The sequence below is a fragment of the Notolepis coatsorum genome, assembly GCF_963971535.1.
Source record: "Notolepis coatsorum genome assembly, chromosome: 11".
NCBI lineage: Eukaryota > Metazoa > Chordata > Actinopteri > Aulopiformes > Paralepididae > Notolepis > Notolepis coatsorum.
Genome location: NC_140175.1, coordinates 97,346,854 through 97,373,460, shown reverse-complemented (window position 1 = coordinate 97,373,460; position 26,607 = coordinate 97,346,854). Strand labels below are relative to the sequence as shown.

Genomic DNA, 26,607 nt, shown 5'->3' with positions numbered 1-26,607 from the left:
GTGAGGTCTTTGTACCCTAAGAGGAGTTACTCAGTATCATTTAATACAGGGGTTCTCAAACTTTTTTTATACCATGACCCCATTTTATTTGGCGACCCCACACTTAATGTATCGCGTAATTTCAACATGGAATTAAGGAATATCAAAATAAAATCACACGTTGTTGAACTTGATCATGCATATTTATTAGAAACATTTTATTACAGCACCGTTATCAATACACATTTATAAAACGAGGCATATTTAGCCTAAATAGGTTGTCGGAACATAAAAAGAAAATTACCTTAAATTTTTTCTTGCCAATGTCCCCCACTGTCACCTACCCACGACCCCACTTTTGGGTCCACGACCCGTAGTTTGAGAACCGCTGATTTAATACCATCGCCACGGCCCTAGAACTAGCAGGGGAGTTACTCAGTATCATTTAATACCATCTGCCCCAGAACTAGCAGAGGAGTTACTCAGTATCATTTAATACCATCTGCCCCAGAACTAGCAGAGGAGTTACTCAGTATCAGTTAATACCATCTGCCCCAGAACTAGCAACAGAATCATGTGGTAAATGAGGGCTGAACAAGTAATCAAAATCCTGTTTGAAATTGCAATACAGCATTGAATACTGGACTAAATTAGTGTTGGACCGCAATTAGTGTATCAATGTCCCCCCGTATTAGATACTGGGCTGATACCAGGCTAAATTAGTGTATCAATGTCCCCCCCGTATTAGATACTGGGCTGATACCAGGCTAAATTAGTGTATCAATGTCCCCGTATCAGATACTGGGCTGATACTGGGCTTTATCTGTGCATCATCCCTATTCTCTTATCTGTAGGGGAACCCTGCTGGAGGGTGGATAGTGCAGCCGTGTGTGTGTGTGCGTGCGTGCCTGCGTGTGCGTAGGTGGGAGTAATGATGTGTACTGTGTGTCCAGCTGGAGGCAGTCAGAGAGTGAACACCACACGCTCTCAGAGCCGTCTCGGTTCATCCCAGTTGCACTACTTAGTGTCCCCCAATTGAACAGGTCTCGTATCATAGGAACGGACAAATCGCTCACCTTTGACCGCGTAAGGGCAGCTGTCCGTGCAGTTAGACATGGTTTATTACCTGCCATCTGAGCTAATGAAATGGAACTATTTGAGGGAGTTGGAGGGCCATTGACTCTCAACTAGGGTTTTCCTGAGTGTCATACATTCTTGCTTAAATCTCTGCCCCGTCCGCGGTGGAGGGGGGACACACACACACGGGTCAGGGTGGAGGGGGGACACGCACGGGTCAGGGTGAATGAGAGGCCGGTTTGGGATGACTGACGGTGACCTGGTGGAGGCACTGTGTCCGATTATACTGTCATGTACAGGGTTCGCACAAGGTCCTTGAAGTGCTTAAAGTGCTTGATTTTTTTTTACAAAAGAATGTCAAGGCTTGGAATTCCTTGAAAACAGCAAAAAAAACAGTTACATCTAAACCCCTCCGGGCGCAGAATTTAGACGGAGCCAAGTAAATCGCTTCATCCGACCACTTCGAAACGCATCTAGCACACTCAATCCATAAATTGTGCCAAATTATGTCCGGGACCAGATGGACATAAATACTGGAAATCGCGATCAGACAATTGGAATATTCGTTTTGGAATAACCCCGATCAAAGGTAAGGACTATCTGACGTCAATTCCACCTTGATCCTACAATGATTTCATATCGATCCAGCTGATCAGCATGTGTGGTCTTCAAAAACTAATGCCGTTACTGGCGATCAAAGCATGAAAAAACGACCCCTTTCATGCATTCATGATGAAACATAATACCTATTATATACATTTGATTTGGAAATAGTAGCGTGTCCAGGCAAGAAACGCCAACGCTTATAGCAGAATTCACGTAGCGCCATATAACTCAGCTTTTCAGGAATTAGCCCGGATCACTCCTAAACTATACAATATTCACCACGGGATAACGTGCGAACGTATACATGAAAAAATTATCTCTTTTTTGCATGTTCGACGGAAGAGTCCTTGAAATTCAAATCAACCATTCGCATTGAATGTTTTGTTCATCCATGATAAAATAGTTCTGAATCAAGAAATAGTAATTTTTTTGTTCTGTTTTAATTAGTGCTGTCAGGCGATTAAAAAAAATTATCTAATTAATTACAGGATTTGTAATTAATTAATCTAATTAATCGCATTTTAATCGCGTAACCATTTTATGCTTGATATTCTATATTCTATAATCGAATTTCAAATTGCATGTGTCCGGATGGCAGAATGCAGTACTGTATCTACAAAACCTTCTGTTTAATCATCTTCCATCTATTAATTTGCTTAGATTTTTCAGGTCTGGTCAATTTTAGCATGGTGTTATTCACAGTCAAAGATAAAAAAAAAAAATTTAATTGATATTCTCATTTGGTTCATTACAATTTACTCAAGCCTAGTAACAGACAGTATTTCTGACACTGAGAATACATTCCCTGAGATCCATAGATGTCCCTAGAATCATATACCAAGAACATGCAAATGGACCATATAAAAAAAAAGTCTGTAAATGTGTATTCTACGTTCTTATGGAATGAATGAGATACAAAAAATAATAATTATAAAAAAAAATAAAAAAAATAAAAAAAATTGGTAATAAATTTTGAGTTAATTTTCATAACGCGATAATTTGCTGTGTAATAAATTAATCTAATTAACGCGATAAACTGACAGCCCTAGTTTTAATAAAATCTGACGAGTCGCTGACGAGTCGCTGTCTCACACGCTCCAACTGCTTTTCCCGCTAATTAAAACAAAAAAAAAGTATTATTATATATATATTTTCTTTTTATTATTATTTTTATTATTACGGCATCTTCCTGAACGCTACTGGCAGCGTGATCAGCGTTCAGCGCAACTCGCTGTCGTGGGCCAACTACAGCATCGCAAAAACTACAGTGAGTGCACGTGACACACACACACGAACTAACGTTAAATAATCGTTTTTTTCTTTTTTCTTTTTATTTATTTATTTTTTACACATGCAAAAAAAACGATAATTATCGATAAATCGATAAGTGGTCTCAGCCTTAACTGTAGGACAGTTGTAGACAGTGAAAGCAGTAGGTTGGTATAAAATGTTTAATAATTCCTGCACCGTGCAACAAAAGTAACAGCACACCATATTCCCAATGAAGCTGCTCAATTTGAGTTATTCCCGCCGACGATGGTGTAAAAACTGTGACGGTGCAGTATTAATGTGGGCTCAATAGCACTGCCTTTGTGTATAAGATGCCGAATCATCTTTATATGATGAAAGGGTGCAGGGTTGCATTCAACTAAATTCCATTAAATGTGGATCTTTTTATCAAAACAGGCCACAATACCTAGTATTGCCTCATTACTACTATTATTATTATTATTATTATTATTATTATTATTATTATTATTATTATTATTATTATTATTATTATTATTATTATTATTATTATTATTATTATTATTATTATTATTATTATTATTATTATTATTATTATTATTATAATAAGATAGAAGCTTTTTTAAATCTGGCAACATTTCCAAAATTCGACAGAAAAGTTTCCGACCCTTTGCAACCCTATTTTCACCAGATGAAATTCCACACACTTCACCTCTTAAGTCCTATTTTCTGAAAATCCGCCTAAAATACATACCTAATTAAATGGAATATTGCTCCACTTCTACAAGGTCCATTTGCATGTTCTTGGTATCTGGGGACATCTATGGACCTCAGTGAATGTATTCCCAGTGTCAGAAATATTGTGTCTATTACTAGGCTTGCTTAAATTGTGATGAAACAAAGGAGAATATGAATTATGATTTTTCTTTGCATCTTTATCAGTGAATAACACCATGTTAAAAATGACCAGACATGAAAAACTGCCACTGAGCTCGTTCAGTACCTTCTTGAGATCACGTGTACAAAGAATCTAAGGAAATTAATAAAGGGAAGATGATTAAACAGAAGGTTTTGTAGATACAGTACTGAATTCTCCCATCCGGACCAATGCAAATATTATTATAGAATAGCAGGCCTATAAATGACTTTATTATAGCCAATTCGCACATTTATGGATTGGGCCAAACCGTATCTTTAAAATGGCAGAGTTTAATTTGGATTTAGTATCACCAGGCGTGCATAAGAACAGATAATGAAATCTACTGTATGTACAGTAGGTTTTTAATTTTTGCCAGAGCTCTGCCATTTTGAAACTGATTTCAAATCGGATGGTTGCTAAATTCTCAAAATAGGGGAGACAAACTAACTGCGCTCCAATATATGCCCATAACGTTCAGTTTTGTTGTATATAATCCAAAGTAATAAGAAAAATAAAAAAGAATAAGCAGCAAGTCATTTGCGTGAAGAAAGCTAGAGGCCTTTGGTAAGTGTCGTTTTGAAAAATTCCAACGCTCATTGAAAGCTCTGGATGTCCTCTTCATAAAATGACTACATTTTCCATTATTCAGCGTGGGCCGCTTATTCAAAATGGCGGATCTCCACGACCACAACAAACACATTTCAAAAACTAAATCTCACTAATAACACTTTAACACATTGACTGCCACGCTTCTATCCATCAATGTATGATCACTGCCACCAGTCTAAGCCTATGGAGATGTTCACCTTCTTTGCAGGGCTATAACTTTTTAAATGTATTGCTAAATTGACATTACTATGGCCCATTCAACATCGATTATCTATCGTTCAGGATGTAGGAACGTTATACTTTTTCATTCATAGATTCTTCCAAAAATACCGTCTAGAATATAAGTATGTTTTTATCGTTTTCTGCAGTAATTCCCAGAACGTGAGTTATAGGCATAAACACATATAGATTATCAACTGCCGTTTGTTGCCGATACACGCTATATTAAAACGGGGGGGGGGGGGGGGGGTCGTTTATAATTCCGTGATCGTCAGTAAATGCTTTATGTAGTATGGGTTGATTTATTGATCAGATGGTTTGTAAATAAAGAAATGTACAATCGCCTTGAAAATAACGTTACTGTCCTCTTACCGTTCGCCGATGAGACTGGAGGAAAAAGATCCCACTTATTTGACGTCGATCGACTAGATCCATTTCCGGTTTGTATGGCACAATAAACGCCCAAATCATATCAATTATTGAGTTATGGCAGCGGTCCATATACACGGATGTGTGTCTAGAGTCCCTCAACAATATGTGACTGCCGGACGGATTTCCCAGATGCACCGTCACCAGATCCATTTCCGGTTGTAACTCGCCCGATCATCCACCAGGCGGCGGTATTGAAGCGTTGCACTGTTGTGCAGAGTCCCACTGTCTCAGCAGAGGCTGGGTGGCGGAATTATGAATACCATGGCGAAAAAATTAAATATGATCTCAATAACGTCGTACGCCGTGGCTTGGCAGAATTCGCATGACCAGCAAACCCGTCGTACAACCTGATTGGCGGTCAATGTGTTAACCTATTGGTAAACAAACATATTGATGAAAATATACATTATAACTGCTGTTGTGACATGGTTATGATGTTTATTCTTGAATACATTTGAAAAATAAAACAATAATTATGTCAGACAGTCTGGCGAGCTTGATTTATGACGTGATGTCATTTGCAGTCCGGCCCCGGACCACTCGGGCGGAAGAGGTTAACTCATTGACCGCCACGCTGTTTTCCCATCTCTACTCAATGGCGCCAGCGTTATTTACCATTTTAGCAATGTTTGTGGACCCATCGTGTGTTCTGTATTATAGCTATGGAGGAAATAGTAATAGCTAATTTGACAGGCATTGTTCATAGTCCAACACTGACTAATAGGGATGTCCTGATCAAATTTGTTTGCTCCCGATCCGATCCCGATCATTTGATTTTGAGTATCTACCGATACTGATCTTTCCCGATCCGATCTTTCACATTAGTAACCGATTAAATGTTTTCTATTTTTCTCCCATCCCAATTTCGCCTCGCCAATTCTTCCTTCAATTCTCCCCTCCCCTGTCTCGAACGTTGCTAGACTATGCCTCCCACTGGTCGGCTGCAGTGAGCCTTGCATCACGTGTCCCCTCCGGTACACGAGGAGGCAGCTGTCACATCTTTTCACCTGAACAGCGTGATCTCTCAGTGGCAAGGAGTAACGCGTGGGAGGCTCACGCTGCCCCCGATACTTCCTGATTCTGCTGTACAGGCGCACCAACCGACCTGTAGGAGTCGATGTCCACAACGTCCAATCCCCACCCACTGGCTTTCCCACCCCTAACACTGCCAATTGTGTTAGTATGAACGACCAGCCAAGCCAGTAGCAACGCCGAGAGCTGGGCTCGAACCCAGAATCTCCTGCGTTAGTGGCGAGCGCCTTGCCATTAGTAACCGATTTCACGCATTTTTGTCAGAAACTGGCGAAGCGAGACTGTTGCCTCAATAGTCCCTTGAGGTGGCTCGAGCGCCGGTGGCTCACATTACATTCACCCTGAATGTTGACGTTATCCAGGTGAAAAGTTAACTTCATTCAAGCGAGGCATTGCAACCGGAGTAATCTAAAAACTCCGCCTCCAACCTGCTGCTTCATGAGAGCAATGGCGCCATCGTCTGTAAAAATCAGGTGACTGCAAGTTCTGCAACTAGTGGACGTCCCTCATCCTTGACATAAATCATTTGATGTATAATTAAATCAAAGGAAATGCGTTTGTTTTGGCAAAATTCTTCTGCTCTGTGTGACAATAAATGTATATGACAAGATATGACGTGTTATATGCATTATGCCCAAATCGTTTGGGTTGCTCGCCCTGAAACTCCAAATACTTCAAAGTCATATACATATGTGTCTTCACAAAATCATCAAGGGGGGGGGGGGGTCATTTTAACTAGAAACTGCGATCGTTATCAAAAGCATGTTTTAGGTCTGGTAAAATATGACACTGATCGGTACAGAAGCATGTTTTAGGTAAAAAAAATACCAGCAGGTTACCTAAGATAGACCTTACCTCAGTCAGAAGGTACTCCAGAATGAATAAATCCCAGTCGTCCTATGGCGATCGCAATTACTCGTGTATATTGGGCATGGCTACCATATGGGAAAGAATAGGTCTGAGGCACCAAATCTCCTCCCGATTGCTGTCCTGATCCACTCTGAGGCGGAAGCAGCCGGAGGTAACTCAGTACTGGAAGACAACTGATATCCCCAGTTCAAAAGGTAGATGATACTGCCACCTGGCGGGGCCATTGCAATTCCAACGTAGGTAGCTGTGCCAGGGAGACCCAGGCAGCTCCGAGCGAGTGTTTAGAACGGGGATCAAAGGAAAAAGATCAAAAGATCAAAACCTGCGAAAAGTCGGGTTTGACGCTCAACGGTTGGCGACGAAACCCGACTTCTCTCGGGTTTGGCGGCCAATGGGTTAAAGGTAACCATTGGAGTTTTTGACTACTAGTCGATAGAATTGGTGCTATAGAGCCTAGTCGAGGAAAAGGGGTCCCAGAAAATTGCATGTGTCATGTGTTCTTCTAGCGCATGAGGACGCAAACAAGCACAACATGAACATCGGGGAGTTATTAAACATGCCCTTGTGCTTCAAATTGATTGGTCTATATACGATCTCCCTCCAAATCTAACAAGCTGACTAAGCCTGTCAATCAAACTTCGACCGAATCGAAAGTGCAACATAACACATTATGGGATGTAAACATTGTGAGGGCAAAGAAAACTGCGAAGATGGACTTTGCAACGGTTACTTGTGGTCGGAAGTTTAGTCAGCGTGTGTGTTATAGAACAATGGAAACCTCTATTTTGGGTGGAAATGTGAGTAAACAAAAGTGGGTTGTTTACAAGAGAAACTCTGGATACTCAAGTTTCATCAAGGCCAATACAATTTTGAACGGAAAGTTGTGCGAAGACTCCATCCCTGTTATCATTACATAAAGTGTATAATATGTCACGCTCGCACACATACATACGGTGGGCTCTCCTAGGATCAGGGAGGCCTCCTTCCTCCTGGGGCTCTGTTTGCCATTAGGCCCCTCTCTGATGTGGTGTTTACTGTTAGCATGAGCATCAGTCTGTTTCTCTTTAGTCATTGGCAATTTGCTCTCCTTTGCCCATCGAGGAAGGGGAAGTCAGATGTGCATGGGCAACGGTAGTACTAGTTCCTCCGGTCCCAATTAAAGGCCCATCGCAAGTGAACAACGCTGTTTGTTTTGACGCTGTCGGCCAAAGCATGGAAGCAATTCAGTGATTTACAAAAAAAAAATGCCATTTGAGCTTTTAACCTCCACAGCGGAGCGGGGGCGCACGTTACCATAAACATTAAGGACCGGTCGGTAGATCCCCCTGGTGCTCCTCTTGCTCTCCACCAGCCTGCAGCCAGGCAATGGCCTGTGTCCATGATAATAGTGCAGCGCTGAAAGTATTTGACAGTGAGCAGGGAGCGGGGCAGGCCTCCTCTTCCAGATGCCATTTGGTCAGCTGCTGCAGTACAAGAGCCTCTCCCCTCCCCTGGGCCAGCTGTCAGATAGAGGTATGTCATGTCTGAGGTTCTCTCTCACCCCAGCGGTAGGGGGAGGCCTCTCCCTGGGCAGTCTCCCCTTTGAAGAAGTTATTTGTTGTGGCTAATTCTCTGCAGGGCTGTTCTAAGCGGAGGAAACTGCCGTAGGTCACCATCACACTCCGCTATGAGCTCACTGTTTCGAGGCCGTAGTGCAGACTAGAGCCCCTGCTGCCTGGCTTTTAGGGTTGGCGTTGGTGACCCCCTTCCCTCTCCCCCAGCCGACCTTGAAAATCAAGGCTCCTCTGGAGGAAGACTTATGAAAATGAAGGATAATTCTCCACAGGGCTGTTCTAAGCAGAGGAAACGGCCGCAGGTCACACTCTCCATGAGCTCACTGTTTGAGGCCATAGTCCAGACCAGAGCCTGCTTGCCCGCCCTGGCTTTAGTGTTGGCGTCAGTGACCGTTTCCCCTCTACCTCTCCCCCCACCCGTCTTTGAATCAAGGCGCCTCTGGAGGAAGACTTGTGAAAATGAAGGCTAGATACAGGAACTGTAGCCCAACTGGATCTCTGCACGTCTGATGCAGGCCAGTTCTGTGTTACGAGTTTGATCGTCCCGTGTTTGTGTTCGCATTCCTCTGTAATGACTGGGGGGAGAATGAAAACTAGGCTTTTTGCCCCGCTGCTAGTTCCCATTTCAAATGAGGCTCGTTAGTCGGCTCTACGTTCTGCCTATGACGCTCGGCAGCCCCAGTTCATTGGTCAGTCTGTTTTGAAATCAGTCATTAGGCCGACAAAGCCTTATTTAGCCTCTTGTCAAGGTGATTGCTAAGAATGTGTCTTTCTATTTCCACGCTGACTGCTCTTTTCTTTTGTTTTGTTTCTTCCAGGGTCACACAGCCATGCTGAACGGTGGCTGCTGGCACCCCAAGATTAAAGAAGAGTTCATGACCTGCTCCAATGATGGGTGAGTTTTTTTTTTTTTTACTGTCTTTTCTGTGAGTGTGTAACACAGCCAAATGAATTGCGATAATCGGCCATCTGTGCTACAATCTATAGACCTGGTAAGGTCGCTTTCTGTTCTGCTTTCACTACCTCTCTCGGTTGCTTTTGAAGCATTACTTGCATAGAGCTATAATCAAATCTAGAGACAGGTAAAAATCTTGTCATTCATGAAGCCATGGTATTTCAATGGAAGGATGAAATGGCCAGCATGGCTGAGAGACTGAAGCACATGGCTTGATTTACTGCTGTACCGAAAGAACCACCGGACACAGAAGTTCCAGAACAACACCATCCACGTATAATATTGCTCTGCAGGGACTCAGTGTGCAAGGCCATAATAGTGCATGTCATAGACAACAGTAGGCAACATAAACAACCTTCACAAGTTCAGTCATCACTCCAGTCGGTCTTTATGCTAAACATTTTGCTATGTAACATGATACCCAGCTAGCGGGCTCTTTGATAGTTCCCCAGCTGTATATGTAACGCTACGCTAGCTAAGTAAACACGGAGTGAGATGAATTTAACCTCTTACCACACACCGGCCAGAAATCGGGGCGTCATGCCCAATGCACGCACGTCGCGGCACTTTGCGAGCGTCTACCGGCTAGGGGCTGCATTTTTCGCTGAACATATAATATACCGTTCGAAACATCTATTTGCCGCCGTTCGAACACCACCTAACTCGACCAATTCCGTGCCTTGATTCTAGAGTTACATGACGATATGTCGGGCGAGCAGCTTTTTACAGGCAGCGCGTCAAATGACCACGTCGGACAGTATACGCTCGAGGACTGACCAATCACCGCTAATGGCGACGATTATTGGTCAGCGTTGTAGCCAACGAGTGTCCGCTTCCAACGATACCCCACATGGGGGGGGGGGGGGGGGGGGTGCGAATATAGGAAGTAGGTGAAAGTTGATGAGCGAAAATTTTATTGGTGGATGGCAGAAATGGATTTTGGAATATTTTATTTTTGGCGCACAGTTTACTCGAACCTCTCTCAAACACTCATTTCTGAACGGATTTTTTTTAAATCTGAACCTGTACTACATAAGACTTCTGGCTATGGAACCGCAGTGTTTTCCAGCTCATACCTCTATGCTGGAATAATCGAATCTGGAATCTGGCAACCACTAAAGAAACATTTTAGTACACAAAGTTCAAGTTCAACTCAAGTTCAAACCTCTGTTACTCTATTTCATTAGCACTAAAAGTGATTATCCTTTTTTGCATTAGTGACTTCAGAATGTTATCGTTCAAAAGAGATCAGGCTCATGCATGTGCTATAAGTATAAAGCTAAGCTTCCCAAAAAACACTGTGATTCAATTCGCCGATGGCACCACAGTGATGGGCAGAATCTCCAAGAACGACAAAGCGGCCTACAGGAGAGAGTTTGACAACAGGAGAACAACCTCTCCCCCAATGTGGACAAAACCAAAGAGCTGGTCATAGACTACAGGAGAAAGGGAGAGAAGCTGGACCCCATTACCATCGACGGGGGTGCAGTGGAGAGTAGTTTTAAGTTCCTCAGTGTTCACATCACTGATAAACTCAATTCAATTCACACTAATCATGTGGTAAAGAAGGCCCAACAACGCCTCTACCACCTCAGGAGGCTGAAGAAGTTCTGCATGACACCCAAGATCCTGAAGGCGTTCTACAGAGGGACAACAGAGAGTGTCCCTGGAGGGGGAGCTGCACAAACCTCAACCTCAGAGTGCTGAGTAGAGTCGTGAGGACAGCAGAGTCGTGAGGGCAGCCCAAAAGATCTGTGGATGTGAGCTTTCCTCCATCCAGGATATTTACAAGAGCCAGTGCATCAAAAAAGCCCGGAAAATGATCAAGGACTTGAATCACCCCAACCATGGACTGTTCCAGCTGATGCGGTCTGGAACGCGCTACTGCAGTCACACAGCCAGAACCAACCGGCTGAAGAACAGTTTTCCCCCCCAAGCCATCAGACTCGTCAACAGAGCCCATTGACAGCCCCCCCTCCCTCTGCTCCCCCCCCCCCCCCCCCCCCGACTACACTTGAGAAACAGTGTTGCTGCTGATAAACTGTATTGCACATTGCATTTTACACACTGCTAATTATTGCACATCACACAACATACTTTTCTATCTTCTAGTAGGAACTGTACATAGCCATTTTGTTATTTAAATTTGATATAGTATAATATCTACATCCTGTTATCTGCACTGCACACTTTTTTAGAACTGTATATTATAGTCAGGGCGGTCAGGTGGCGTAGCGGAGATTGTGCTTGTCACCAACACCGGAGACGCTGGATTCGCCTGTTCGAATCCAGCTCACAGCTCCGGCGTTGTCACCAGCTTGGCTGGCCGTTCACACTAATACAATTGGCTGTATTAGAGAGTGGGAAAGCTGGCGGGGTGGGTCCGGATCATTGTAAACAGCGACTCCTACAATTCGGTCGGGGCGCCTGCTCAGCGCGGATAGGATCTAAGGGGGGTAGTGTGATCCTTCCACACGTTACACCCTCTCAGTGAGAGTCCGCGCTGCCAGGTGAAAAGAAGCGGTTGATTGGCTAGACGTGTGTCGGAGGAAGCACGTCATAGCCTCCACTCTCCCAGACCGACTGTGGGGGGTAAGTGCGCAGCGACCAGGAAGGGGATTGGGAATTGTCATAATGACTAACATTGGGATGGGAGAAAATCAGAGGAAAAAGGAGGGGGAAAAAGATACAAAAAAAATTTAAAATAACTATATAGTCATCTTTGTTTTAGTCATATTCTATCTTATTTAATTTTTATTCTATGCTTATTTTATTTATATTGGATGCTGCTATGGTTGAACAAAGTGTAAGGTACTGACGTGACAATAAAGGAATCTGAATCTGTAGGCCAATAATGTGTGGATGATGCGATGCCACAGGATGTTCTAGCAACACGATTATGTGTGGATCATTCTCCGCGCCCTGACCGCCCTCTGAACCTGAGGTGGATGACACTAAATGGTTCTTAGCGGAATTAAGAACCACTAGCTAATCTACCCCCCTCCCCCCCCTGTATTTTGGCCTAGCTACTATGGTTTATCCAAGATGAGCTGGAGGATTGAAAGATATACTTAAAAGGATGATTTTAGGTGAGGTCAGGTAGCCCGAGGTCCATCAATATGGTCCATTCCCTGGGATAGATAAGAGATACAGACATCTCATGGTGTGACAGCTGTACACAACAAATGTATCAAGTCTAGGGGCGGTGCGGGTGCTTTTGCTGTCGCAGCCCCTGACCTCTGGAACAGCATCCCCACGTCTATCAAATCTGCCCCCTCCATCGAGTCTTTTAATTCTAAGCTCAAAACTCACCTATACTCCCTAGCCTTCCCTGACTCACTCTGACTCTTGCCTCGTTTGTTTTGACGTGTTGTTCTGTTTCTTTGATTGTCTGTTGGTTGTTTATTTTCTGTTTATTTATACTTTAGGAGTACTATTAAAAAAAACTTGCTACGCGACCCACTGTGAAGCATGACAAGTGTCATGTTTAAATGTGCTATACAAACACATTTGATTGATTGATTGACTCAATAAAACAACTTATATCACTCCCAATCCCAAGGCAGCTCTGTAAAATACTGAACTGAACTGACTCTCATCATCCCCTCTGTGACCAGCAGGGAGTCCTCCAGGCCAGACGCTGCTTCGGGGAAGCTTGGCTTGGTGTCACCTAGCTGTGTGCAGCAGGGATAACACCCAGGATGTGGTCCAAATGGCAAAAGCCCTCTTGTGTTATGCAGTGATTCTAAACCAGGGGTCTCAAACTCGCGGCCCGTGGGCCAATTGCGGCCCGCTGGATGATATTTTGCGGCCCCCTACTTGACATCAAAGTACCGTAAAACAAATATATAATAATTTTTAATTCTTTTTAATATATATATATTTTTTTTAATGTTGTGGAACTTGTACAGCACTTTGTTCAACTTTGTCAATGCTGTAAAGTTTAGACCTTTTTAAATCTTAAACAAACAAAACACTTTCAATATTGTAAGAAATATTGTAAGCCGTCATTTGAGGCTTTATAAAAGCAGCATAATGAACACAAATCTGTCAGTGCCGAGTCCGACCTCATCTTAAATAACAAACCGCATTGCTTCTTGTAGTTAACAAAGAGAGGCAGAGTTGATTTTGCAAAAAAAAAAAAAAAAAAAAAAAAAATATATATATATATATATATATATATAATATTTGGTGCGGCCCAGCCTCCCCCAGACTCTACCCCCAGGTAAATTGAGTTTGAGACCCCTGTTCTAAACGAAGTGACATTCCTATGGACTGGCCCGAGGAGCTGGGATATCCTGTTCTCTAGAAAGCAAAAGTGACAATGTAATGTTTGAATGAAAAAACCATGTAACCCGGTTGTGTGTGTGTATGCGAGTCGCCGGCATGCGGTTTGTGTGCGGTTATGACTCAGAGGAAGCGGACCTAGTGACGAGTCTAAGCGAATGTGATGGGCCGGCTGTGCAGAATCCCTAGGCCATCGTCATTAATGGGGACATATTTAGCCTTTTGGGGGTTTTCCCTTTCCTTTAGTGTGTCATATAGCTGGAGGCGCATGTGGAACTTCATGCAGAGTTCCAAAGCCCAAAAGTCCACTCCAAAGGGAGTCATTCTCTTCGTCAGAAAACACTGCTCCCGAACTGCCGGAAATGCCTTGTTTTGTAGTCCAGCCTTTTCTTCCGCTGTAGTAGGTGTTTGTAGTCCATGTTTGTAGTCCAGCCTTTTCTTCCACTGTAGTAGGTGTTTGTAGTCCATGTTTGTAGTCCAGCCTTTTCTTCCACTGTAGTAGGTGTTTGTAGTCCATGTTTGTAGTCCAGCCTTTTCTTCCACTGTAGTAGGTGTTTGTAGTCCATGTTTGTAGTCCAGCCTTTTCTTCCACTGTAGTAGGTGTTTGTAGTCCATGTTTGTAGTCCAGCCTTTTCTTCCACTGTAGTAGGTGTTTGTAGTCCATGTTTGTAGTACAGCCTTTTCTTCCACTGTAGTAGGTGTTTGTAGTCCATGTTTGTAGTCCAGCCTTTTCTTCCACTGTAGTAGGCTGTAGTAGGTGTTTGTAGTCCAGCCTTTTCTTCCATTGTAGTAGGTGTTTGTAGTCCAGCCTTTTCTTCCACTGTAGTAGGTGTTTGTAGTCCAGCCTTTTCTTCCGCTGTAGTAGGTGTTTGTAGTCCAGCCTTTTCTTCCGCTGTAGTAGGTGTTTGTAGTCCATGTTTGTAGTCCAGCCTTTTCTTCCGCTGTAGTAGGTGTTTGTAGTCCATGTTTGTAGTCCAGCCTTTTCTTCCACTGTAGTAGGTGTTTGTAGTCCAGCCTTTTCTTCCGCTGTAGTAGGTGTTTGTAGTCCAGCCTTTTCTTCCGCTGTAGTAGGTGTTTGTAGTCCAGCCTTTTCTTCCGCTGTAGTAGGTGTTTGTAGTCCAGCCTTTTCTTCCACTGTAGTAGGTGTTTTTTTTTATCCACTTTTTCTCCTTATTTCCATGTTTGTAGTCCAGCCTTTTCTTCCACTGTAGTAGGTGTTTGTAGTCCATGTTTGTAGTCCAGCCTTTTCTTCCACTGTAGTAGGTGTTTGTAGTCCATGTTTGTAGTCCAGCCTTTTCTTCCACTGTAGTAGGTGTTTGTAGTCCATGTTTGTAGTCCAGCCTTTTCTTCCACTGTAGTAGGTGTTTGTAGTCCAGCCTTTTCTTCCGCTGTAGTAGGTGTTTGTAGTCCAGCCTTTTCTTCCACTGTAGTAGGTGTTTGTAGTCCAGCCTTTTCTTCCGCTGTAGTAGGTGTTTGTAGTACAGCCTTTTCTTCCGTTACTGCTCTACGTCACTATGTAACACTATGTAACACATTGCATATGGGTGGTCCTTGACTTCTGTGTCTCCGTTTTGCAAGATGGAGGCTTGCTCGTTCACCGTCTCTTTTTCCACCTAAGCGGTTCACTAAAATTATGTTTCTGACAACGTTTTAGGTAAGAAATATAATTTATTCAGGAGTAGGAGATTCCCGGATCTTCATTCTCATTTGATATGCAACGGCAAGTTAACGCCTAGTATTGGACAGTTTGATCAGAATGTTCGTGGGCCAGAAGACGCCTCGGGGGCGTGGGAAGCAGCAGCTCATTTGCATTTAAAGCTACAGGCACAGAAACAGCCGGTCGAGAACAGCACCGAAACAGATGGGGTATAGTGGCTGCTAGGATGCATAATCCGAGTGGTATTTTCAGCAAAAAAAAACTTCAAATACACGTTTTGGGGACCTTGGGGACCTATATTAACTTGTTGAAAAGCAGCATAATATGGCCTCTCTGAGTGAAAACAAGGCCCTGGCTTGGCGGGGCGGGCCAGGCCAAGGCCCAGTGTTTACTAGTGGAGCCGTTCCCCCAGATGTGGGGGCTCGTGGGGCTGGTTTATTTAGCTCTTATCGAGGCTCTGGAAATCCTCCCCTGGCACGTTAGCACTGGGTGTTGCCCCTGGCCATAGCTCGCAGAGCGCACAGGGAGCCATTCACAGCCAGAACAGCTGCACATGTGGAGGACCCCGGAGCAGCGGAGCAGGTCATTTCAGCACCCCAGTCGGGGGCCACAGGGAAGGGGAGAGGGAGGAGGAGGAGGAGGAGGAGGGAAGGAAGTGATGAATTTGCTTACTATGGTGCTCTGGTGGAAGGAGGTTGTGTCTCTAACCCTTAGTCACAGCTCGGGCTGCCGAGGCTACTGGATGTGCGTCGGACTGAAGAGGCTTCTGCCCAGGAACGATACCCACTGTGTAATGATTAGGGTTGGGTACCGTTCACATTTGAACCGATACCGGTGCTGGTGCCGGTACCTGTGAATCGATACTGGTACCCATCGGTACTTTAGTCTCTAAAATGTTATCTACCTACCTCAGTTGTAAAAATGTGTCCAAACTTCAAATTATCCACCGGTGTTATCTCACGTGAATCGGTACTCTGTAGTACCAACGTGATTCGGTCGAAAAGTACCGGATTCGGTACCCATCCCTAGTAATGATACCCAACCGGTATCCGCTCCATCTCTTCCTCTCTCACTCTTGAGTCTGCAGGATTGTCTCTCTTTACCTTTTTTACTGTATCAAGCTACATTTCAGGACCAAGCATTTCACTATATTGTACTTATATGTGACAAATAAAGCAAAACTTTAAACTTGAACATGATATTCAGATGCTTAGCAATGTGAAAACAGCTCAGACTCCTATTAAACCACGAGGCCACCATGTTTAAAAAAAATGTTGCACCTGGTTCAGTAGTTATTTTTAGTTTTTAGTTTTTGTTGATATTAATTGAATAACCGTGGGCCACGTTGTTGACGGTGTTGTGATTGAAATAAGGCTGTCAAAGTTAACACGGTATTAACGCGTTAACGCACGATTATACCGCCAATATTTTTTTTAACTCACGATTAACTTTTTAGAATTATTATTATTATTTTTTTAACTAGACTTCACTCAGGTGTATTATTGATACAGCGTGTGTGTGAGAGAGAGAGAGGGGGGGGGGGGTATGAGTACTCAGCCCTTGTGTGGGTGAATGTAACAAGTTCCTAAATTTCTTTTCCCCTATTATTTCATGCACACTTTATTCATTGTTTTAAATTATTATTTTCTTTTAAGTTATTTTGTGCATCACTCTGTTTAGAATTTGATGCAAATTTGCAATGCATGAGGGTCATCCTTTTGTGTTAAATGGCTGCATAAAGCAAGCATTTGTTGACTCATGTTGATAAGAGTATTAAAACTTGGAACTTGAAAAAGATCTGTTTAAGGTAGATAAAAAAATACGATTAATTTGCGATTAATCGCGAGTTAACTATGGACAATCATGCGATTAATCAGATTAAATATTTTAATCGATTGACAGCACTAGAATGAAAATAGATAACGGCGCATCGAGAGCAGATGGTGATGTAAGAGTTGGACGAAAATCTTGTTGGCGAGAATAGAGGCCTGGGCTCGGCGCGGCTCAGGGGAACAATATCCTCCGGGCCTTGTGGAAAAGACTGGAATAGGCCTTGTGTGTTTTCAAGCCCACGCGGTTTACTAAAAGGTCCAGTGGTTTTCAAGAGAGCCTTTCTCGCTCCTTTATATTTTCCTCCCTCCCGCGGTTCTCTCCTCACCCACGTTTCCTCCTCCCTGTGTTACCTGCCAGGATGCCATTCAGTTAGTCACAGTGGAGAGTCTGCTTTCAACAATGAGCCAGTGGTAGAGCCTGGTGGTGCTGCTGAGAGAGAGAGAGAGAGAGAGGGGAGAGAGGAGAAGAGAGAGAGAGAGACTTTGTCGTGCTGATAATAAAGCACGACCGATCTGCTCCTTAATTAACACCCTTGCGAGGTGTGTGGAATCCTATTCATGTGAATAATCTCAACGCTTTTGAAAGTTTTCAGTGGCCCAGTGATTCCCATGAGAGCAAGCAGGACGAGAACGGAATCCTGATCAATTATCTTAATAAAGTTAATAATAATAATAATAATAATAATAATAATAATAATAATAATAATAATAATAATAATAATAAAAAACTGTATTTGTATAGCACCTTTCATACAGAAACTGCAGCTCAAAGTGCTTCACAGCAGAAAAAAGACAGGCATAAAATGAGCACATAAAGTGCAGACATAAAATCACAGTTTTTCACATTAGGATCTAACATCCCAACAGGCCACCTTGTTTATGGTTCAGTTTTAAATAGACAATAATAAAAAGAGTAAGATAAAATAGACAGAGTAAAATAGTGCAATAGTGCAATAAAATTGTAGAATAGACATAAAATTAGCACATAAAGTGCAATATTTTTTACAGTGCAATAAAATAGTTCTGGATTACTGTTCAAAGTTGTCTTTACCTTCTCTGTTTGGAATCCACAGTTTAAAACTTGACAGTCTTCCCTCCTGTTTGATACCCACTTTGACCCTTTGAACCTCCCACTCAGGGCAAACCTCCCTCTCAGGGCGCAGTTCCCTCTCTCAGGGTGCAGTTCTAGGCCTGGGTCCTACACAGTTGTAAAGCCTGACAGTCTTTCTGTTAAGACTAGTAGCAGGGAATTAGCGGTTGTTGTTGAATGTGGAGAAGCTCAGCAGGAGTCCTGTGGGATCGCTGCCGACACGGTCAGCCGGCGAGGAGCAACTCTGCTTGGACTGAAGCTGTCAACACCCCCCCCCCCCCCCCCCCCCCCATCCCTGTCGTCCTGTTTGAGAGGCGGCATGCGATTGTCAAACAGCACATTACAGTGTTTGCTAACAACATTATTCACGTTTGATCCATGGGGGCCAAATGTGTGTTAAGTGCGGAGCCACTTCAACTAATTCCTCGCTGAAAGAATGAACACCTGTTTGAAAGCCTCAGGATGAATGATGTTTCTCCCGCCACAGATTCATTCCTCAGAAAGTGTAGGCAGCGAGTCTGCCTTCAGTCTAAAAAAACCCATGTGGGACGATCCCTTGCCAAGATTAAACTGTGAGTTAACAAAATGACTGGCACTTCGCTTAACAGTTGGTTCTGAGCAGCGAGGACCATCATAATAACTGACAGAATAGTTTGGCTTGTTCAGTGACGATGAGAAGAAAAGTTGTATATATTCAGTAATTGGAAAACTACGCCTTAGTGGCTACACCACCATAGCAACGCTGGCCAATTGTTTTTGTTTTGTTCTAAAAGCACATTGTGATTTTCATGGCAGTAACATTTTGCTGGTGGTAGGGAGGGGTTGGATTGACACATTTTGCAATGGCCCTCATGTCTCTTTATTATCAACACCAGGTGGAAGCGTATAGTTTATCCGTGTATCTGTTCACAACATTTCTCTCAAACTACAGAGCCGATTCGGAGGAAACGTTGCAAAGGGGGTGACAGCAGGCCAAGGACCTGACTTCTTGAATATTTTTCAAATTGATCAACGACAAGTATTTTATTTGAATACATTTCCATCATTGTGCATTGAAATAGATATTCAGTATGCAGTTACACCTTTTGAATGCAATACTACACAGGTTCCCCGCTCAGAGCCTCTTTGGTACAGGCACGAGGCCATTCCCTTGAATTGGACATCGAAATGGATGCTATGCCACATTTAATCAGCAAGTCACCCAAGGAAGAGATGAATGTGTGAGAAGGACACTGGATTCAAGATTCAAGTTTCAAGAGATTTATTCGTCACATACATACACGAGACATAGTGCAATGAAGGTGGCCATGACCGCTTTGATTGTGCAAAAAATACAAATAATAATAGAATAAAATAGAATAGATAATAAAATAGACATGATAAAAAGTACTAAGATAAAATACAATACAATGCTAAGCTTACGAATTAAAAGGTAATTAGTCCTATATACACTACTATACAATATACTGTACAATACAATATATAGTTATACTATATCTAACTATTAGGGGTGGAACGGTTCACAAAATCCACGGTTATTTTTGTATCACGGTTTTGGGGTCACGCTTTTTGGTTCGGTTCGGTATATGTTGTTTTTTATTAAAAAAAAATGTAACACTTCAAAAAGACCATACATCAGCATAAGATATATAGCCTAAAAATAATAATCCAACTTTTCAGTTATTCTCAAGGACGTAGTCATGCAAAAACTGAAAGAATGAGGCAGTTTGACATCAGGCACATCATTTGACAGTGACCGGTTAGAGCTAGGAGAGATTTTGTTACAGCAAGAGGGGAGGCATTGTTGATTTAAACATGCTTCTTATTTATTTGGTAAAAAAAAAAAAGGTTTACAGCGGTTTGCCTTAAATAATGTTTGGCACACAATATAGGCTACATTTGTCAAAGTATTAACTTAGTGCAAACAAACTAAATTTAACCTTTCTATTTTTGTGGCCATCAACATAAAGTATGCATATGCTTAACACTATGGGTGCCGGCCAGAAATCCGGAAAATGACTGTGGATTGCCAGCGCTATTTGTCTATGGAGAAATTCTCCTTCTTTGCAGGGCTATAACTTTTTAAATTCTATTGCTACATTGCCATTATTAGGGCCCATTCAAAGTCCTATATGTATTGTTCATTGTGTAGCAACGTTAAACTTTTTCATTCACATATTCATAGTAAAGTATGGTCTAATGTATAAGTATGTTTTCATCTCTTTCTGCAGCTTTCTCCAGAACGTGATATATAGCCCCAAATGCATTATATTGATGATGAAATACAGTTTGATGGCAATCGGGGCGATATAAAAAATTTCAATTGGACGTACTTCTAGAATGATCTACGTATGATCTGATGATGACCGGATGGGCGGGGGATCGTTTATAATTCCGTGGGCAGCGTTATATCATTCATCTAGTGTGGGTGATATGTTCATCATAACAGTTTATATGGAATACGATCAAAAATAACGCTGAATCTTACCGTATCCTCCTCGCGCCGTTGGGCGATGAGCGTGGAACAGTCATTTACCTATTATGGTATGTAGAAATATCGGGTCCATTTCCAGCTTGTATAATAGTATATATGTCCAAATCATGTTGTTTATCGAGTTATTGGCAATCGATCGCTATGTATTGTGTCGAGATCGAGTCCCGGGAGCCAAACAGAGTGCCCGGAAGTAATATGGCCGACCAGCACAACCTCCATAGCACTTCCTGTTTGGCGATTGCGCCGATCGGCCACCAGATGGCGCTCCTGAACCGCCAGAGAGCTCAGTGGGTCCTCCTGGTGGATCTCAGGCCAGCGGAGGGGAAATATGAATCCGATCGCAGATTTTTGAAATATTGATATAAGGACGCTGTACAGCGTCCTCCGGCAACTTGAGCATGGCCGGGAATGACGCTGTACAGCGTTTCCCGGCAGTCAAAGTGTTAACCAGCACTAGACTTTCCTTTCTTTAAATTAAACACATTGTCAATAATGTTTAAATTCCCTGATTATCAGTTCTTAACACATTGGACGCCAACAACGTCATAATTCGTTATTGCCCGCCATGCGTTGAACGCCAACAACGTGATAATTTGTTGTTGGGATCAATATAAAATTTTTTCGCCATGGCATTCATAATTCATCCAGCCTCCCTGCGGGACTGCAGCTGCACCCTGTCTGATATTGCAACGCCTCAATACCGCCGCCTGGTGGATGATCGGGCGAGTTACACTCCACGCCAAACCGGAAGTGGCGCTGGTACATCGAGGAAATCCCTCCGGCAGTAATATCTTGTTACGGGACTCCAGACAAACACTTGAGTGCATGGGATCGCTTTCGAAACGAAATTGCGAGCAGACAATTGGAATGTTCTTTTTGGAATACCCCCGATCAAAGGTAAGGACTATCTGACGTCAATTCCAGCTTGATCGTATAATGTTTTCATATCGATCCAGCTGATCAGCGTGTGTGGTGTTCAAAACGAATGCCGTTACTGGCCATCAAAGCATAAAAAACTACCCCCCCCCCCCCCCCTTTCATGCATTCATGATGAAACATAATACCTATTATATACATTTGATTTGGAAATAGTAGCGTGTCCAGGCAAGAAACGCCAACGCTTATAGCAGAATTCACGTAGCGCCCTATAACTAGGCTTTTCAGGAATTAGCCCGGATTACTCCTAAACTATACAATATTCACCACGGGATAACGCGCAAACGTACATGAAAAAATTATCTCTTTTTTGTAGGGCTGACCTTCGAAGCTTTTTTTGGCCGTCGAAGCTTCAGGGCCAAGATTAGATTTTAATTCGAAGCTTTGAGATAAAATAAAAATAAATAAAAAAATATGATTATTTTTTTCTTATGTTGTGGGACTTGTACAGCACTTTGGTCAACTTTGTTTTTTTTTTAAAATGTGCTCTATAAATAAAGTGGATTGGATTGGATTGGATTAATTAATTAAATGAATGAGTCGGGAGCTGCGCTGCCGGAGCGGCTGCTCTCCGTTACACAGCCAACAACATTACATTACATAATTATGTTGCAACCTTCATCTATAAAGCAAACAATTATATTAATATGTAGTTAATAGAGACAAAGGCAGAATTCGACTTATTTTTTTATTAAGACATGTTTTTATATGGGTCGGGACACTATAAAAAATACTATAGAGAATTGTCAGTGCTGTAAAGTTTAAAACTTTTTAAATCTTAGACAAACGAAACACTTTGCCTTCATGAAATATTGTAAGTTGTCATTTGAGGCTTTATAAAAGCAGCACAATGAACACAAATATGTCAGTGCCAAGTCTGACCTCATCTTTTTTTTTATCCACTTTTTCTCCTCCATTTTTCAAATTTTTCTCCCAACCCAATTTAGCCGTGCCAATTCTCCCCTCCCCTGTCTTGATCGTTGCTCGCATGTGCCCCCCACTGGCCAGTCGTAGGGACGATAGAAGCCCATCACATGTCCCCTCCGATACATGTGGAGGCAGCCAGTCACATCTTTTCACCTGCCAGCGCGGACTCTCATTGGCGAGGAGTAACGTGTAGGAGGCTCACACTGCCCCTGCCATTTTCCTGTCTTTGCTGTGCAGGCGCCCTGACCGACCTGTACAACGTCCAGATTACCACCCATCGACTCCCCTCCCGCTAACTCTGCCAATTGAGTCAGTATGACGGCCGGCCCAAGCCGGAGGCAACGCTGACAGCCGGTGTCTCTTGCGTTGGTGACGAGTGCAATGTCCGCTGCGCCACCCAGCCGCCCGAGTCCGACCTCATCTTAAATAACAAACAGCATTGCTTGTTGTAGTTAACAAAGAGAGGCAGAGTTAAGGCGTATGACGTTCGTTGCATTGGAGGCGCAAGAATAGATTTTTTTTAGGGATGTCCGATATTATCGGCCTACCGATATTATCTGCCGATATTGGCATTAAAATGTGATATCGGAAAATATCGGTATCAGTTTTAAAAAAACATTTCTATAAGCTTTATTTACCCAGGCAAGCAAGTAAGAACAAATTCTGATTTTATTTATTGTCAAAAGTATGCATAATGTTGTGTTAATTCCACAACAAGAGATATGTAATGTTAATTACCTGAAATTATTCAGTTTTCTGGGGGGGGGGGGGGGGGGGGACCCTGCATATATCGGTTGATATCGGTATCGGAAATTAAGAGTTGGACAATATCGGTATATCGGTATCGGTAAAAAAGCCAATATCGAGCATCCCTATTTTTTTTTTAATTTAATATATTCTAATTTTATTTTCCCGTTCGAATCCCGTGCCCATCGAACAAAGCTTCGAAGTTTAAGACAGCCCTACTTTTTTGCATGTTCGACGGAAGAAAGTCACTGTCAAATGACCATTGTATTGTCTCCATAGCTATAATATAGAATATAGATATAGCTCTCCAAACATAGTGACGCCCAGTGAAAATATGCTATGGAAACCTGGCGTGTTAGCTACAAGGATAAGGCTAATGGCTGGCGCCCAATGTGTTAACAGATTGCAGAATGGGTACGTTACAATACAGTACGGCTCAATACAAACAACTGCTAAGAGGATACAGACCAGAAAAAGACTTTCGTCTTGTTTACATCAGGTAAACGTTAGTTAGCGGCTAAGCTAATGTTAGTTACTCTGGGTCTTAGTCTCTGGGTGGTGTGTGCGTGCGTGTATGTGCGTATTTTTTTGTGCATCCCCTGAACCGAACAATACACACATGCCCCAAACCGTGGAGGTCATACCGAACGGTGTACGGTTCGAATGCGTACCGTTCCACCCCTACTAACTATGCTATACTAACTATACTATACAAAAACATAGTTATGTTTTTCTTTTTTTTTCTTTAAAGTGACCTTTTCTTTTGTGTTTAAAGTAACCTGTAGTGTGTTTGTGTGTGAGAGAGTGCAGGATGTGTGGTGTGTGTGTGTGTGTGTGTGTGTGTGTGTGTGTGTGTGTGTGTGTGTGTGTGTGTGCTTGTGTGCTTGTGTGTGGAGAGATCAGTGTTCAATGTTCTGATGGCCTGGGGGAAGAAGCTGAGCCTGAGTCTCTATGTTCTTGCTGCATGTATGCGGAGGCGCTTGCCTGACCTCAGCAGCATGAACAGGCTGTTGTTGGGGTGGTGAGCCGGTGAGGGTCCTTCATTATTCTGCAGGCTCTGGATTTGCATCTCCTATTTCATAAGTCCTGCAGGGGTGGTAGTGCAATACCTGTAGTACGCTCTGCTGAGTGCACCACTCTCTGTAGAGCCTTCAGTGTTTCCCACAGGATTTTCAGAGACTATGGGGGGTGGACCTCCGACCCTCTAGGGCAGTGGTTCCCAAAGTCGGGGTCGCGACCCAAAGGTGGGCCGCGAGATGATTTCCAAAAAATAAAAAATAAAAAAATTCAGGCCACTGAACTTAGAAGCAGGCCAGGACAGTGTTTCTAGTTGTATTCTAAAATTCTATTCTATTGTATTCTAAAATGTGACTATATGGTTTTATATTAACTTAATAAATAAACAAAAACGAAAAATCTACTTATTTCAACGAACATTTCAAACTAAATAACAGATTATGCACATAAAACGCTGAAAACAACCGAAGCAACAATAGTATTTTAACACTTTGATTGCCTAAGGCTAAATGCATGATATACCATAGGTTGCCAGCTCTATTTGTCTATGGAGACATTCCCCTTCTTTGCAGGGCTATAACTTTTTAAATTCTATTGCTAAATTGCCATTATTAGGGCCCATTCAATGTCCTATATGTATTGTTCAGGGTGTATGAACGTTAAACTTTTTCATTCACATATTCATACTAAAATATGATCTAAAGTATAAGTATGTTTTCATCTCTTTCTGCAGCTTTCTCCAGAACGTGATTTATAGCCCCAAATGCATTATATTGATGATCAAATACAGTTTGATAGCAATCGGCGCGATATAAAAAAATCCAACTGGACGGACTTCTGGAAGTTACTACACATCATCTGATGTTGACCGGATGGGCGAGGGGGCGTTTATAATTCCGTGGGCAGCGTTATACCATTCATCTAATGTGGGTCAAATGTTCATCAGATCAGTTAGTATAGAAGACATTGAAAAATAACGCTGAATCTTACCGTATCTTCCTCGCGCCGTTGGGCGATGAGCGTGGAGTATACATTTTCCTATTATGGGATGTTGGAATACCCGGTCCATTTCCAGGTTGTATAATGGTATATACGTCCAAATCATGTTGTTTATCGAGTTATTGGCAACGGATCGCTATGTATTGTGACGAGCTAGAGTGCCGGGACCTTTACCGAGTGCCCGGAAGTAATATGGGAGAACAGCACATCGTCCAAGTAACTTCCTGTTAGGCGATTGCGCCGATCGGCCACCAGATGGCGCTCTTGAACCGCTAGAGGGTTCAGTGGGGCTTTTTGGTGGGTCTCAGGCCAGCGGATGGGAAATATGAATCCGATCACAGATTTTTGAAATATTGATATCAAAGACGAGTTACGGCGTCTTCGGCAACTTGAGCATGGCGGGGAAGGACGCCTAAACACGTCTTCCGGCAGTTAAAGTGTTAATGAGGCTATTATTATTATCATTATTATTTTGCAACAAGTTAGCTCTCTCATAAATAGCACATATAAATGAATAACTAACTTGAACTATAGGATTGAAGTGATATTTGGCTTAAAAAATCTGCCACAAAGCTTGACGATGTGCATTGTGCCGCGGCTCTCTGACGCCTTATTTTCTGGGTCCTGGCCTGAAAAAAAAACATTTTAAAGGGGAACTATCTTATAAATGGCCTTTTTGAGTGTTTAGCATTGTTTCCTAGCTATGTGAACTTATATTAATATGATCTATGTCTCTAATTCTCATATTGGCGCATTCTTCCAATTCTCCTCTCACAATATTCACCCTCACTGAAGTGAGTCATCTGAAAATGTGATGATTTGTGATGTCAGAGAGACACCGCTGCATGATAATGGCGAGGTACAAGATGAGCTGCACACAGTGGCTGGAGCCCAGGCTCAAAACGGCTTTTGTTTTTTGAACTGGTTTATTTTTTAGAAAATAAAAGAATATAGTGGATTACTATTACGACTACTACCACTGCCAATATTACTGATACATCCCTATTGACAAACTTTATATTTAAAAAAAATAAGTTAAATTAAAATTTTTATTTTTGTGGTTCATTATACCAGGGGTTCCCAAACTTTTCAGGCCGCGACCCAAAAATAATGGTGTCAGAG

The 26,607-nt window shown here is 42.6% G+C and overlaps 1 protein-coding gene across 1 annotated transcript in view; it reads left to right on the top strand.

Annotated features, from left to right (window-relative positions):
- Positions 1–26,607, top strand: part of wdr70 (WD repeat domain 70) — a 213,252-nt gene that overhangs the window by 42,153 nt on the left and 144,492 nt on the right. The window contains 1 exon segment of the mRNA XM_084325151.1: positions 9,363–9,439. Coding sequence (XP_084181277.1) covers positions 9,363–9,439 — 77 coding nt within the window.